This window comes from Syngnathoides biaculeatus, chromosome 8 (assembly GCF_019802595.1).
Source record: "Syngnathoides biaculeatus isolate LvHL_M chromosome 8, ASM1980259v1, whole genome shotgun sequence".
NCBI classification, from domain to species: domain Eukaryota; kingdom Metazoa; phylum Chordata; class Actinopteri; order Syngnathiformes; family Syngnathidae; genus Syngnathoides; species Syngnathoides biaculeatus.
The window spans coordinates 627,585-643,106 of NC_084647.1; the positions used below are offsets into that span (position 1 = coordinate 627,585).

General features: G+C 38.3%; 1 protein-coding gene across 3 annotated transcripts in view; it reads left to right on the forward strand.

The window, feature by feature from the left end:
• sidt2 (SID1 transmembrane family, member 2) overlaps positions 1-15,522 on the forward strand; it is a 29,600-nt gene that overhangs the window by 6,342 nt on the left and 7,736 nt on the right. The window contains exons 3-18 of one of the 3 annotated variants that reach the window (XM_061827572.1): positions 1,357-1,521; positions 5,053-5,098; positions 6,245-6,346; positions 6,598-6,681; positions 7,435-7,600; positions 7,779-7,872; positions 8,034-8,089; positions 8,204-8,230; positions 9,983-10,021; positions 10,105-10,182; positions 10,671-10,789; positions 12,851-12,924; positions 13,048-13,114; positions 13,211-13,284; positions 13,371-13,494; positions 15,282-15,399. In XM_061827572.1, coding sequence (XP_061683556.1) covers positions 1,357-1,521; positions 5,053-5,098; positions 6,245-6,346; positions 6,598-6,681; positions 7,435-7,600; positions 7,779-7,872; positions 8,034-8,089; positions 8,204-8,230; positions 9,983-10,021; positions 10,105-10,182; positions 10,671-10,789; positions 12,851-12,924; positions 13,048-13,114; positions 13,211-13,284; positions 13,371-13,494; positions 15,282-15,399 — 1,433 coding nt within the window. The remainder of the gene's footprint in view (positions 1-1,356; positions 1,522-5,052; positions 5,099-6,244; positions 6,347-6,597; positions 6,682-7,434; positions 7,601-7,778; positions 7,873-8,033; positions 8,090-8,203; positions 8,231-9,982; positions 10,022-10,104; positions 10,183-10,670; positions 10,790-12,850; positions 12,925-13,047; positions 13,115-13,210; positions 13,285-13,370; positions 13,495-15,281; positions 15,400-15,522) is intronic. The other 2 variants (XM_061827573.1, XM_061827574.1) reach the window with 2 other exon arrangements.

Consider the following 15,522-nt stretch of genomic DNA (forward strand, 5'->3'; position numbering starts at 1 on the left):
AGGTTGGAGGCACTCCCAGCATGCTTTGCGGCACTAAGGATGGAAATAGCGTTTAAAGTGCACGTTTTGTGTGACTGTGCATGACGTGTTGACTTAAGACTTGCCTTCACCTGTCTTTGTGTGGGTTAATGTAAGCCCATTCTTCTGCTTACAAAAATGAAACTGCTATTGTTTCTTGCTGCCTTGTGAGCACCATCATATGGTAGCTTACATGCACGCTAAAACATACGCTAGTATGCATGCTAAAAAACGTAACCAGTATGTTTGGTTGTATTTTATTGGAGTAGTTGCACAGCAGTAATTACAGATTTTGGAACTCCATGCGCACGTAACGCGTGCTGTATTATAAAGCAATCCAATTTGGAGAAAATACTTTTAAATGCACCTTATAGTTGTGAAAATATGTTTTCTTATATGTGATATAGTCACAAGGAACCACTTCACAAATATATGCTGAAGCAGGAATCAAATCATAGTTATAGTATATAGGTTGTAGGGCACAAATAATTGAAGAATGACAGTCAGTCATATTTGAAAAAAAAAAAACAGATGTAGTCAGTAATGCCCACAGATATAAAGTTGAGAGGTTGATTAAGGATGGCATCTCAAACGTTAAAATAACTTACTGAGTTGTTATACCCGAGTATGTAGTTGTTACCTAATAGCATAATCATAATTTTTTGACACTGCAACACCGAGACAGACATTTTTAAAGCAGTCAATCGACATTCATTTTAAATTTTTGGATTATGATGTTCATGACTTTCGACGTAAATACGCTCGCAATACGTGAAGAAGCTTGGAACATGTACTTTTGGCATAACTTCCGAACATTCTCAGTACGATTAAAATGCATTTCCTGTTTCCGGGTGATTACTGATTGTTTAGGATCAGGCTTGTTTTGTTAGTGACGTTTATGAAATTAACACATAATTAATGTCAAGACTACACAAAATAACGTCTTTCAATATCTATGTTTTTCTACTCGTAACAAATTTCACGCGCATGATCTTTCATGCTCGACTGTGTAGATTTGTGAGTGTGGTGCCGCGCGGGCGCATATGCGCCCGTCAAATAACAGTGACTGGAACTATAACCAAATGTCAACAATTTCATACCTTTACTTCCACGGTATGGCTGTGTACTGGAAGCGGCGCTAACAAGTTTGTTGCATGCTGTTCATAACCACTAAACATTATTGGTCCAGACTATCATAAACAAGCGTCCCTCTGTATTAAGTTTTGATAGAAAGCAATTCTTATACATATACAATAATAGTAGCTGGATGGTAAAAAATAATTGATAAAGGATTGAGAATTCTGACATGCATGAATACTGTATCTATACTCTCTCCAGGTACCAGAGGAAGTACCCATACAATCATTTAGGCCGCACATTATGCCAGCCTCCAACCCGGGCTGCTTCGGAGACCCAGTATTTCTTTGTGGATGTGTCTACACTTTCCAGCCAGGGCACAAACTACCAGCTTAGGGTCAGCCGCGTTGAGAGCTTCACGTTGCAGTAAGTGACACCATTAAATACCATAATTAAATGTTAGTATGCAATGTTCGTTGTAGACCTGTTTCCACCAAGCTTTACTTTTTGATCCGGGACTCGCTTCTTTAGAGTACCCGTTAAAGAACGGTGACTCTAAATATGTGGTGTATGTGTTTTTGCTTTTCACACCCAATTGACCCCTCCGTACTGGGCACTTAACCACGCCTCCTGAAGTGACGTCACGCCACGTGCGCTCACGTAAGACAAACAGTAAAAATGGCAAATACAATACAATACATTCTGAACTGAGACAGACTCTATGCTTCTGATTTCATTCAAATCAACGATATATTATAGATTCTAAATACAATACATTCTTAACTGAGAGAGACGCCATGCTTCTGATTTCATTCAATCATTCACACGTAGCAATGTTATGCTAGCGCAGAACGTCTCGTTCATTTATACGAGACGTGTATTAAAAATCAAATTTAGGGCATATCTTCGTGCAAACACAGTCTGGTTAAGCTTCGGCCGCGAGCCAGCAAGAAATCAATACGTTTGTGCAGTCCGATCATCGCTAAATATCGCTCAACAAAGAATAAGTGTGGCAGTCGTTCGCACGTAGCAATGTTATGCTAGCGCAGAACGTCTCATTCATTTATACGAGACGTGTATTAAAAATCAAATTTAGGGCATATCTTCGTGCAAACACAGTCTGGTTAAGCTTCTGGCCGCGAGCCAGCAAGAAATCAATACGTTTGTGCTGTCCGATCATCGCTAAATATCGCTCAACAAAGAATAAGTGTGGCAATTGTTCGCACGTAGCAGTGTTATGCCAGCGGAGAACGTCTCATTCATTTATACGAGACGTGTATTAAAAATCAAATTTAGGGCATGTCTTCGTGCAAACACCGTCTGGTTAAGCTTCGTCCGCGAGCCAGCAAGAAATCAATACGTTTGTGCAGTCCGATCATCGCTAAATATCGCTCAACAAAGAATAAGTGTGTCAATTGTTCACATGCAGCAGTGTTATGCTAGCGAAGAACTTCGAATTCATTTATACGAGACGTGTATTAAAAATCAAATATAGGGCATACCTTCGTGCAAACATATGTGTTCCGGTTGATATTAGATGGATTTAGTTGATGATGCGGTCTTCTACAAAGTTTGATCCATCGAAGGCATTTTTCGTACTGGGTCTTCGGTTTTGGAAAGGGTATGAATCGAACTCCACCAACTAGCCAGGATACCTGTCGTCACTATTACAAAGTCCGTGACTACACCTCTTAACCATATTTTTTGTTAAATAACCCAAATACGCCATAAAACGCTAACTAAACCTATACTGGACCATTCAATGTTGTCAGAGAAAATGGCGGGAGCAAAAACGGGCTTTGGTCTTTGCAGATCTCTGGCCTCTGATTGGTCAGTGACGCGGATTGCGCAATATCCACGGAGGGGGCAATTCAGGAGCCTTTCGGCGAAGTCTGCCATTTTGAATTCTAAATGGGCCATTTCTGTGAGTTGTATAGATCAGTGATTCCCAAACAGTGTGCCGGGGTACATTAGTGTGCTGTGAGCGCTCTTCAGGTGTGCCGTGGGAAGTTATCCAATTTTATGTCATTACTAAAAAAAACATTTGTTCCAAGAAATAATGTATCTTTATTCATTTATTTATCCCAGTGAGGCACAATGACAGACAATAAAAAAAAATCCTCTTCTATTAGATGGCAGGAAGTACATACAGTAATTAATTGATCCATTTTTGGTGACATTTACTTTTGTTGGTGTGCCGTGGGATTTTTCAATTGTAAAATAGGTGCCTTGGCTCTATAAATGTTGGAAATCACTGGTTTAGATCAGATGAGTTTTTCATGGGAACTTTGGTTGCTGTCGTCATACGCTGTTTTGTACTCCTTGAATGCTGACAACTAGAACCAATCCACACATCCACCATCCACACACAGATGTAATTATTGAATATTACTGTATGGAGCACTAATATGCGAGCGTATCAGCCAGGGGTTCTGCCTGTGCGGTCTGCATCTGCTTGAGATGAATCACAGGAGTTGACAAGGTCTTAAAAAAAAAAAAAACACACAGTTCAGCTGCTTTTGCTTATAAAATGTAATGTACTTTTACTTCATTACATTTATTCAAATGTCACTTGCTACTTTTACTTTTCAATTATTGCACACACACACACACCGCAGTATCATAATTTTCACATTCAAGTTTTATTTTTATTTTATTGATTTTCATACTGTGGTTAAAAAAAAGGGTTAGTTAGGGTTAAGGTGAGTAATCATTTCACCGTGTGCCTTTTACACCAGTCATTTTTTTGGAGGACTACTAAATTCTTTTACTTGAGTCACGTTGATGTCAAGTAGCAGTACCCTTACATGAGTGCAGTATTTGACTACACTACCCTGTTCTGGAGTGGACATCTTCTATTGCCATTATATTTTGCTCATCACATCAGCCAGTTTTGTATTTCTTGCCTTGGTCTTTTCTGTTTTCGTATTGAAGTGATGCGGGCTGTAGTCTCAGCAGAACCGTGAAGCACATGTAACATCGCCGACGACCTGATCACTCTTGGATCTAGGAAACACAGCAACATTTATCTAATTAGTATACAGATGTTAAACACACTGCGCAGCGGAACGATGTTAGGGCACATGCCACAACACGGAGTGATGAAAAAATTCAGAAATGTTTAAAAAAAATGGAAAAATACTGTACTTATTATTTTCATGGTCGATACCTTTGGGAACAGTCTTTGAAGTTGGGGAAAATGTGAAAAATGAAGTGAAACGAGACAATTATTTTCCAGAATGAAAGAGGGGGATGCTATTTATGTGGCACACATTTAAGCAGGCATCAGGCACAGGGAGAAATGAGGCTGGCTTGCTCTGGTGGCCAAAACATAAAAGCAACAAAATGAGATAAATTTAAGTTTCATCCTAAATTTGTTCATCAACATCTATCTATGCAAAAAGATGTATTTTTCCTTATTGTACTCTTTAGACTCTTCCAGATTGTTTAATTTTTTTTTAAATAATAAAAAAGGTCTAGCCTTTTTTTGGGATCACTTTTTCATGCCTTTGGTCTTTGCATGTTTTGTGTATTTTTGTTTTCTATTTTTGTCTGTTTTTACTGGAAAGCACTTTGTTGTACATTTTAATGTCTGAAAAATGCTGTATGAATACATTTGATTTGATTTTCTCTCCATTGATAGAGAGAGCGAGAGCGAGAAATCACCTTCAAGTTACAACTGAACATAAAAACCAAATACAATAAAATATATTGCTTCAATGGCAAGAGCATTCCGATGTTTGTTTCTCCATAAAGTTATCCCTTTCTGTGATGGTTCATTGGCAAGTAAAATTTCCATCTATTTCTATGATTTGAATATGTTTATTTGTTACATGTCGTAGCTATCAGCCAGACACCATGGTCGAAATGCATCAGGGTTTATCATGCCCTGCACTGTTTGTAAGAGACGTGGTCTGAGCACTTATTGATTTATCTGACTTATCACTTTTATTCCAGGACAGACACGACATTCAGCTTCACTGCATCGCCGTCCCAACCTCAGGTATATAGGCTTTGTTTTCATATTATATTATGAGAAAAGAGAAACAGTGAAAGGAGACAGAAAGATTATATTTTACGCAAATAACAGTCATACTTGTTTGAACAACAGACTCAACATTCGTGCTGTTGCAGCTTCCACAAATACATTAAGATTCAATATAGATGTACAGTACAACCTTGATATAATGGACTAATAGGGGCGGGGGAGGTGGTCCGTTATAGCCAATTGTCCATCACATTGAAGCACCTTTTTTTTTTTTTTTGTGGCCATATGCAACCATATGACTGTACAGTACAAAATTGTTTTGTAGTTTTTTTTTTCGTGGGATGAAATGCCCCAGTACGATAGGGTATAAATATAAAAAGGCTTCAAAATGTTCAAACATTTATAAATTTGATCCAAACGTACCACACCGGTGTGCTCAGTCAACATGAATGACATTGTTGACGTACACATCATAAGCGAGTTGCTTTGATGAGCTACAGGGAATTCATCTGCTTCCTAGTTCCAAATCTGATGTCATAGATGAGATAAAATAGATAAATTAGCATGTTCCAGACTCCAGACATATATGTATTCCCCAGTTAAGACTGCTGCCATGCTGCTCTTGCTGCACAGCGTGTCATGCACAATAGAATATAACCATTACCACCATGGCTGATATGTCAATGCGTCACATTCATCATGGCCACCATATTGGCATGGGAGGGACATCTTATGAAATTCACTGTTGTCATATTGTACAGTATATTTTTGACCCGGAAATATGTAATTCCCGTTCTAAGCATACATTCCACTAAAGCGAAAGTAAAGTAAACAGCAGTGGTCAATTCTGGAGCTAAGACTTTGTCAACCGCATTTTAAATGAGATTGTAAACTATTTTTGGAGACATCGTCCAATCTCGACTGTCCGTTTTATTCAATATCTGTTGGATCTGGGTCCATTATATCTGCGTATATGCCAAATTGTAACCTGATGCTTTAATTATTCAAAGTATTTATTGACTTTGTTCCAGGTCAAGATATACAGTATATGAAGGAGATAAAAATAAATGACCGCTCTAATGTCTGAGAACAGAATATTGCATCCATAATTTAAAGGGGGAAAAAAAGTCCCTTTCCTAAATTGCTTATCACCTCTTTCAGTACTTCAAGTATGTATTTCCTGAAGGGGTGGACACTGTGATTGTAAAGGTCAGATCAGACATGACCTTTCCCTGCTCCGTTATGTCCATCCAGGACATCCAGGTACATTTTCTCCACCTCTTGTGCTGTCTTCAGGAGGCTTACGTTTTATGGTTTTGATATGCGATAACAGTATGATACGACACGACAAACTATTCTGAAATGAAATCTCAATTTTAAAAATGTTCTCAAGGATTTCTAATGTAATTGTTTTGATCTATATTTTCCATACCCCTGGTTTTAGCTCTTCGTGTTGCATAATCCCCCTAATTATACGGTACAGGTTTCCTTGTTGTCTGTGCCTTTTTTTTCAGTGCCCCGTCTATGACCTCGACAATAATGTGGCCTTCATTGGGATGTATCAGACGATGACCAAAAAAGGTGCCATCACAGTACAGGTAGTCCTTCAAATATGTATAAATATTCCGTATTCCGAATAGAGTTGCAAAGTTCTGGGAATTTTGAAAGTTGGGAACTTTCCATGAATGAATAGGTATTAACAGAAATTTAAAGTAATTTAATAAATTAATGGTTGGCCGTCAATAGAGAACTTAAATGCGGTTGCGTTAAATATGTAAGCATAATCCTAACTAAAACCACCAATTGTCATGCAAGGCAGTGGTACTTTGATTTATATGTTCCGCACTTTTGTTTGTGATTGATTTGTAAGCATTTGCCAGTTTTGTGTCCGTGTGTTAGGAGCCAACATCCAAGGTAAAAGCAAACTTCAGAAATGCAGCTCGTTGAGTAAAGTAGTAAATAAATGAATGACTAATGGACTGTAATGCTTTTGCATATTTTTGGATGTTTTTACATAGATCTTTGGCTATTACATAGTAAATGTTCAAATATATGCTCGAATATGATGAATTTGTTAAATCACCCTTAATTCCTTGTTAAAAGCTTTACATTAAAAAAAAAAAAAAAAAAAAAAAAGCTTCCAGTTTCAAATATCACTAAAGTTGACCAGTTTAACCTATTGAAATGTTCCAGACACCTTATGTAAATCCACTGGAAAGTTTCGACCCCTTTGCAACCCTACTTCATCAAATATTGGAAATATTTTGACAGAAACTAGAGCTAGCATGTGCGTGTCATTGATTTTTTTTTTTTTTTTTTTTTTTTTTTTTTTCCCCCACCCAATTATTCAGAGAAAAGATTTCCCCACCAACAGTTTTTATGTCGTGGTGGTGGTAAAAACAGAGGATGAGGCATGTGGCGGTCCACTCCGCTTCTATCCTCTGCGACCAGATGAGTTGATTGATGCTGGTAACCGCAGCAAAACACTGAATGTTGTGGTTTCTCCTGCTATAAAGTGTAAGCTACCTTTACTTTTTTTTGTAAATGTGACATTCTGTCATTCGATTTCATATTTTCATTCATTTGTATTGTAAATCTCAAATACCCAGAATTTCAAAATGATGGATGCTGATTAAAATGATGTAATGTAAAATGTAATCACTATTAAAAATTCATTTATTTCCACTTTGCACAGCGGAGGTGTATGTGATGGGCATGCTTTTCTGTCTGGGTATGTTCCTCTCTTTCTACCTGCTCACTCTGTTGGTGGCCTGTGTGGAGAAGAAAAGGTACGATTTTGACATTGCTGGGAGAATAAAGTCCAATTGTAAACAGCTTTACAATATTTTGTTTTAACTTTGCCATGGATTGCTAATGCCCAGTAGTGCAAGGGTATACCATTAGACTAGTCGTACCAATTTTCACCTCTCCCCCTCGTTTGTTGGTGCAGAGCCAAGAGGAGAGAACTATTTCAGAATATTGATGACACATCACCTGCTGAGACAGGTAAACTAGCTCTAATAGACCAGCCTATTAAAGGGTTCACATGAGGGGTGGGAACTATATATTAACTTGACAATCTGTCTTTTATTCTCTCCCCTATCTGCTAACGTGCTTTAGATTCTCTGCTTGGGAAAAAAGGAGATGGTATATACACACAGTTACTCCATACATGTTTGTCGTCATATTGTTGATTGGATGATTTCAAGAGTCCTAGATGAAAATCACTTGCCTTTTGGCAAATTTATGACTCAAAAGAGACAATTTATGTGAATCGTATAGATGATAAGTTTTTCCTCGGGGGAGGGGGGCGTCACTGCAGTCTCTTACTTCCTAGGCTGTTTCGTACTCCTTGAACGCTGGGAACTAGTCATTTCACACCGCCACCATTCGCACGCAGATATAATTGTGAAAATCACTCCGTGGCGGACTAATATGGGGCCCGAGTTTCCACCTGTGCGCTTAAAGTCAAGGGAGTTGACGAGACCTGAAAAAAAAAAAAAAAAAACTGCTGCTGTTAATAAGTCACGATACTTTTACTCTGTTTCCATTATGTCACTCATTACTTTTATTGCTAAATTATTGCTCATTTATCAAAATTTTGTGCGCATGTCTGTGACTTCGCATGGATTCAGTATTTTCAAGTTACGCTATTAATGAAGTTAGATTTAATTTTTTGCTCAAGAAAGGCACAAATGCTACCACCCTGATCAAAAATAGTTTACATACTGTACAGTATATACACACACAATGAGGATATTAGTCAGACGTACAGCATTGCCTGCTGATGTTTCACAATAGGATGAACATGATATTTTTAAACTTAAATCACTGCATCATTTACCAACTCACATTTCCATTTCTGGTTGAATATGTTCTGATACCTCCTTATCTCTTTCACTATCAGCCGCAGTATATTTTTGTCAGCCTAAGTTGTTTGGATGCGAGGCTGAAGTGTATAGTATTGCTTTAGAGCGGAATACGGACCGAAGCCTGCCGAGAATGAATCACCTTTTGAGACAACCCAAAATGCTATACAGGTCAGACAAAACAGGACTAACTACTGGAGGTGGCTGATTTAAAAGTGACTGATTATGGGCCTGAGGCAAACAAGTTGAATGCATATACAGTATGAGTGTCATGGGCACGATGTTAGAGAGTGACAACCGGAGTAGGGAGATGTTTTTGATGTGGAAAAGGTACATTTTTGGTGGACAAGTTTAACATGTAAATGGAAGGACAGGGTGGAGCCTAAAATAACACATGTTATAGACTTCAGGGCATGGTGAAATGTGGCAGCCATCCACTTGGAGAAAAACCTTCCTAATTAGCACCTTGGGTGCCACACCCCTGAGAACTGTTTTCTTGGTGTAGAGCTTTAGTAGCTTTGATGACATACATTGTGTTATTTTTTATATGTAGTTGAATGTAGACCGGGAGCAGCTCAGTGAGTGGAGGACAGCTGAGTAGTGTCAGTGTAACAGTAGAATTTGAGTCCATAAAAGCAAATAATTTGACAGAGGGGGGGAGCATGTAGATGGTGAAGAGGAGGGGCCCAAGGAAAGATCCTTGAGGGCACCTTGGCAGAGATGGGCTGAACTGGAGCCATTTATTATGAGGAACTGTCTTGTTGGTGAGATCTGGCTAAAACTACTGTATGTGAGAGCATTACCGGTCTGATGTGGCCCATGAGTTGGTTGCAGGGATAGACTGGGAGACTTACTTGAACATAGTTAATTGGCATCAAGATGTCACAAAATCGCTTTTTATGTTACACATATCTTTGGCATGAACAGGAACGGTAAATAGGTGAGTTTTCAGTTAATAACTAAATTGGAGGATTTAATAAACTGTGGCCTTGCTTACTTTTCACTTGTTTTTTTTTCTCATCATCTACAGTCAAGATTGCAGCTTCACCAAATGAATATGGGTCCCTTGGTGAGTTTTACTCACTTTGGTTTCTATTTCCTTTTTTTTGTTTTGTGGTTAATAAACTGAGTCACTATCCTTCAATCCAACAGAGAGCACAATCAGTTCTGAAGCAATCACTGACAGCGCCCCCTCTGTAGACAGTGCCACTTCAGCTGAAAACTACATGGGTATGGAGAATAATTATCAAACACCCTCATCCCTCCATACGAAAGTATCTCCCACAACACCTCTCCACCCTCTCATACATACAGACACACACAGAGTGTAGCAACTCCTTGCGTGATGCTTTGGTTCCTCACTGCATTCCTGTGTGTGTCTGTTCATCAGAAAGGGAGCCTTTTAAGCGGCGACCTATCCTTACTCAATTGCACAATATAGCCATCTGCATTTGTCACACTGCAACATATTAGGGTCAATCAGCCAATGTTAGTCACCATCATGTTAATTAATGTCTGTTACTGAGACTGAGATGCGAATCTCCTAATCAGGCGAAACAGAAGTAAATGGCAGTTTAAGATTCAATGTGCCAGCAATCAGTATTTGTCCAGAGGAAAATTTTTAATTTGTGGTATATTTGGAAACTCCCTTGTCCTGAATCCATTGCCTGTCTACACCAAAACCTTGGTAAATTAAAAGCCCTTTTCCTTTGCATCAGAGCGATCTGGTTGGAAAAATGTTGGAAGAAGCAGACAGGAGTCGTTGAGCTCCATAGAGGAAGATGACTATGACACACTGGATGACATCAACTCGGACAAAAACATTGTTCGCACTAAGGTAAGTCTTGTCTCAACTTTTGTTATGAAATTCAGTAGGTTTGTAAAGTTGATAAATTGTGAATTAACAGACACTAAGTGGTGTGTTTTGGCTAAAACAACCCCTGAGCAAATATGGTTATGGTCATTGTTTTTATTCAATTTAACATCTTGATTAAACTGCTTTTCAAAGCTAAAGTAAATCACAGTACAATCCTTGTGAAAGCAAAACAAAATGTTCAACCTTGTTCGTTGTTTGTATACAATAAAGTGGATATACATTTACATAGGATTTTGTAAAGTTTGAAAAAATAGGCAACCTACATTTCCAAAGCTTCTAATAAATTTCAAACATTTCTGGCACTTTACAAGCCTACCCTCAATACAGAAAATTTGGACAAGGGATAGACATTTGAGTACATTTCCTTCATTATGTATGTGCATAATTTGACATTTGGCTCACAACCTAACAAAAAAGTGACAAAAAATGATGAATACTAAAGTAATGATCTCATCTCATCTTACAAATTTAATTAGTTTAAAATCTGTTCCTGTTGACATACCATGACGTAATTCTGTTGTATGAATAGCAACAGGTGGTTACATGTTTATTGTACCAACTGGCATCTAATGAAATAGCATTTAATTTTTCTCTGCCACCAGACATTGCTGGCATAGATAAATACTTATAGAAATAAATAAATGAGGATTTTCAAATTAAGTGAAATTGGATAATTTTCCATCCCAAACCAAATAATCTCTCATGGCACAGTAGTCAGTCATGGCACCCTGGTTGGGGATCACTGGCATAAAATGCCTTTGTGGGTTGGGAAGTTGAATTAGTCCCACACATTTGCAGGTTTGTGAGTTCATATTAGTGCACCTTCAGTGTGTAACACCTGAGAGTCTTTGGCCAGGTCAGGTCTCGTCATTCAGTAATTGTGCATAATCACACGTACATACACAACTTTGACTCACAAATCCGTTTCATAATTATTTTTGTACTTGGTTGCGTTTGTACTCTGTGTACGTACGAAATAATACCGGATCATCTTTTGGGGGAAACAAAAAGTCATTTCAGACAGCTCGCATTTCCTAGGTTTTCCAATGCATCAGTATTCTTTCTAAATAAATATCTTTCTTAATATATTTCTCTTCCTCTATATGTGTAAATATCATTGGGAACACACCACTGCTGATGTGGTTGAATTATGACCATCACAATATTTTGTTGCGTCCACTGCTAATTTAATGAATTTGATCAACTGGGGGTTCCAATGCAAGTATAAAAAAAACTATGGAACTAAGTATGTGATGGAATATATTGTATGGAATTGAATTTATTGTATGGAAAAATATTAGCATTTCCAAGACAGTTACAACAGCTCTATTTTCTCAAATGAGTGTCTGGAAAAGAAAAAAAAAAGTATTCAGACTTGTTTTTTTAAAAGTGCTTGGTAGCACAGCTGCAGTGTTTGTGTGAAAGCACAAAGTATTTTATCATGGTTGCAGTTAATCATTTTATCTGATCTTTACAACACCTTTAATAAGAGAGATGGTGCTGAGAAATTGGGGTAAAACACGATGAGAGAAGCGGTACAAAACTGTAAATTTAAATAAACACGATGAGAATGATCTGGGGGGGGGGGGATTTTTGGCGCTGAAGTGACAGAGAGGCTGTGCCCCTCACGGCTGTGTATGGAAGTATTCCTCCATCTTCACGATTAATAGATACTGCTATTTCTTCATCAGGTGAGGATAAATCCGAGAACTCAGTGCTGGGCATAAATGGTGTCCCATGTAATCAAGCCTTTGTTGCGGCACAGTAGACGTCACATCTGTGCACGTAGGTCACTCGTGAAAATGGCAGCGCCGCTGAAAATTCGTAATTGTCGATAATCTTTTCAAAATACTAATAAATGAGAGAGGATTTAACATCACATTGTCAAAATAGAGTACATATAACATGATACATTGTTAATGCAAACCAGTGGATTTCCCCTTTAATAATGCATCCACTCCTGTGCAGTGTTTAGTCAATTCCTGACATTAATAGTGTCCCTGTGTCTTTTGCTGATTGCAGAAGTATCTTTGTGTGTCTGACTTGTCGCGAAAAGACAAGAGGGTCCTCAGCAAGAAATATCAAATCTACTTCTGGTGAGAATATAAGACTCATATCCAGTCTGATTTTTCTCACAATGTGAAATGTTGTGACACCGTGATTGTGTTTAGTCAGCATCCCACAAAGAGTCTAACACGTCATGACTGTGCTCCCAACAGGAACATCGCCACCATCGCTGTGTTTTATGCCCTGCCGGTTGTCCAGCTGGTCATTACATATCAAACGGTACACTAATGGGAAATAAACAGTTTAAAATCAATATTCATCTTACCATGTAGTCTATAAAATCTTTATATATATATATATATCTATATATATCAGGTTGTCAATGTTACGGGTAACCAGGATATCTGCTACTACAACTTCATGTGTGCTCACCCTCTGGGGGCTCTTAGGTTTGTAATTGGTCAGACAAATCTATTTTACTTTCGACTTTCCATCTGTATTGTGGCAATTGACACTCAACCTTTCCGCTACGCAGTGCTTTCAACAACATCCTTAGCAACCTCGGCTACGTAATGCTGGGGCTGCTCTTTCTCCTCATCGTCCTCAAGCGAGACATCGTCCACAATCGAGCGCTGGCCTGTAATGAAGTTAACGCAATGGTAATATTACACAGTTTCAAGAAGGACATAGTGTATGGTACTATGCTCAACAAATTTGTGAAATGGCTTATGTTAAAAAACTTGTAAATAGCGCTCGAGGATTGGCTCCAGAACGCCTGCGACCCTAGTGAGGATAGGTGGCATCTATAAATGGGATTCTATTGTTCAGGCTGGGTATGTACAAAGTGAGACACAGTACATTCAACCTAGAAGTGTCAAAGATTTAGGGCAGGTGTGGCTCTAACCTTTCATTGGGTGGTGACCAAATGCATTCGTTAAACAATGCATGTATAAAATTGTTTCATTTGATAAAAGAAAAAAAATCACTATCCCCAGGAACATTACTTATGGATTGGATTCAGGAAAATCCAATTTTACACAAAAATGTTTTGTGGGGGGGGAGCATCAGACTTCATATTTTTTTTATGCATTACAGCGAGAAACAATTTGGAGGGAAAGTTTTTGATTTTTATGCTGATTAAAACTTAAATTGGAATGCTGATTCTGAAATTGCAGTCAGTTTTTTTCTAGTACGTAATGGTTTTTTTTTTTCCCCTCCACAGCTTACCTACCCACCAGATAGGCAAAATTTCACTGATTGGCTGTAGTAAGACTTGCCAGCTGATTACGTTTGGATTTGTCTACTGCTATATGGCAACTTGTTTATGCAGTCACAATTTGAGACAGTGCACTGTGAGGTGTGTGCAACACCCAATAGGTTAGTGCTATCAATATCTGTAAACAGAAAGCATAGTAGGAATCAAGCAAAGCAAATTTATTTGTATAGCACATTTCATACACAAGGTAACTCAATGCACTTTACATGATTAAAACCATTCAAATACATAATTCCAGTCAGAAGACCATTAAAGTAGTCAAGTCTACTTGAGATAAAAGCATGGATGAGCTTCTCCTGGTCTGCTTGAAACATGGAAGCCTTCACTCTAGGTGGTAAAAGGAAGTTTTAGTCATTGATTTTAGATGACTGTTAAAGGTAAGGTCGGAATCAATCAGAACATTAAGGTTTCAGACTTGGTTTTTAGTTTTTAAAGATAATGAGTCCAGGTATTAACCAACAGCAATCCTCTTTTCTATATTTCCAAAATCAATTGTCTCAGTTTTGTTGGGGTTTAGTTAAAAGAAAATTTTGGCTCATCCAGTTATTTATCTGCTTCAGACTGTGGTACAACACCTCAATTGAATTGAAGTCATCTGGAGACACTCCTTCATATAACTGTGATCTGCATAGCTATGATAGTGAAAACTAAAGTTCTGGAGAATTTGACCCAAGGTTACCATATACAGTACAGGGTGAACGGTACTTAAAAGCTGCACTGCAATCCAACAAGACCAAAATTGACACCTTTCCTGATTCAGCATTCAATCTTACATCACACTTAACACTTTGATTTTCACAGGATTTGTGCTGGCTTGTTAACCTTGTAACCATGGGCATACTGTTGTAAGTCCGTCTAAGTGTTTTATTTAGATGGGTAGATATTTCCTTTGTTTTCACTTTGTTCAAAAACCTGACATGATAAGAGGACATGAAGATCAGTTTTGGATTCCGCACACAAAAATTTGGTGAAAACAGCTATCATACCCAACTTAACATTTTTGCCAAGTGGTGCTCATTCTTTTTGTCAACTCTACAGCACGGTCCACCTTGTCTTGAACAAAGGTTTCCAAACCAGTCTAGTTTGTTGATGAAGATCCACTCAGTAGCTCCCTAAAATATTCCCTAAATACTGACGATTCACCCTGTTATTCTTCCTCTCTTCATTCAGCAATGTGGCATCCCAAAGCACTTTGGTCTCTTCTACGCCATGGGCACAGCTCTCATGATGGAGGGCCTACTCAGCGCCTGCTACCATGTTTGCCCCAACTACACCAACTTCCAGTTTGGTAACATGACACCACCACCACACTGCACGCACTGTTTTCTTATTCCGTTGCTATATTTATATTGAAAGAGGAAGGTTCCTCATGTGAACACAGAATATGCTTGGAAATGAAGTAGTTAAACAC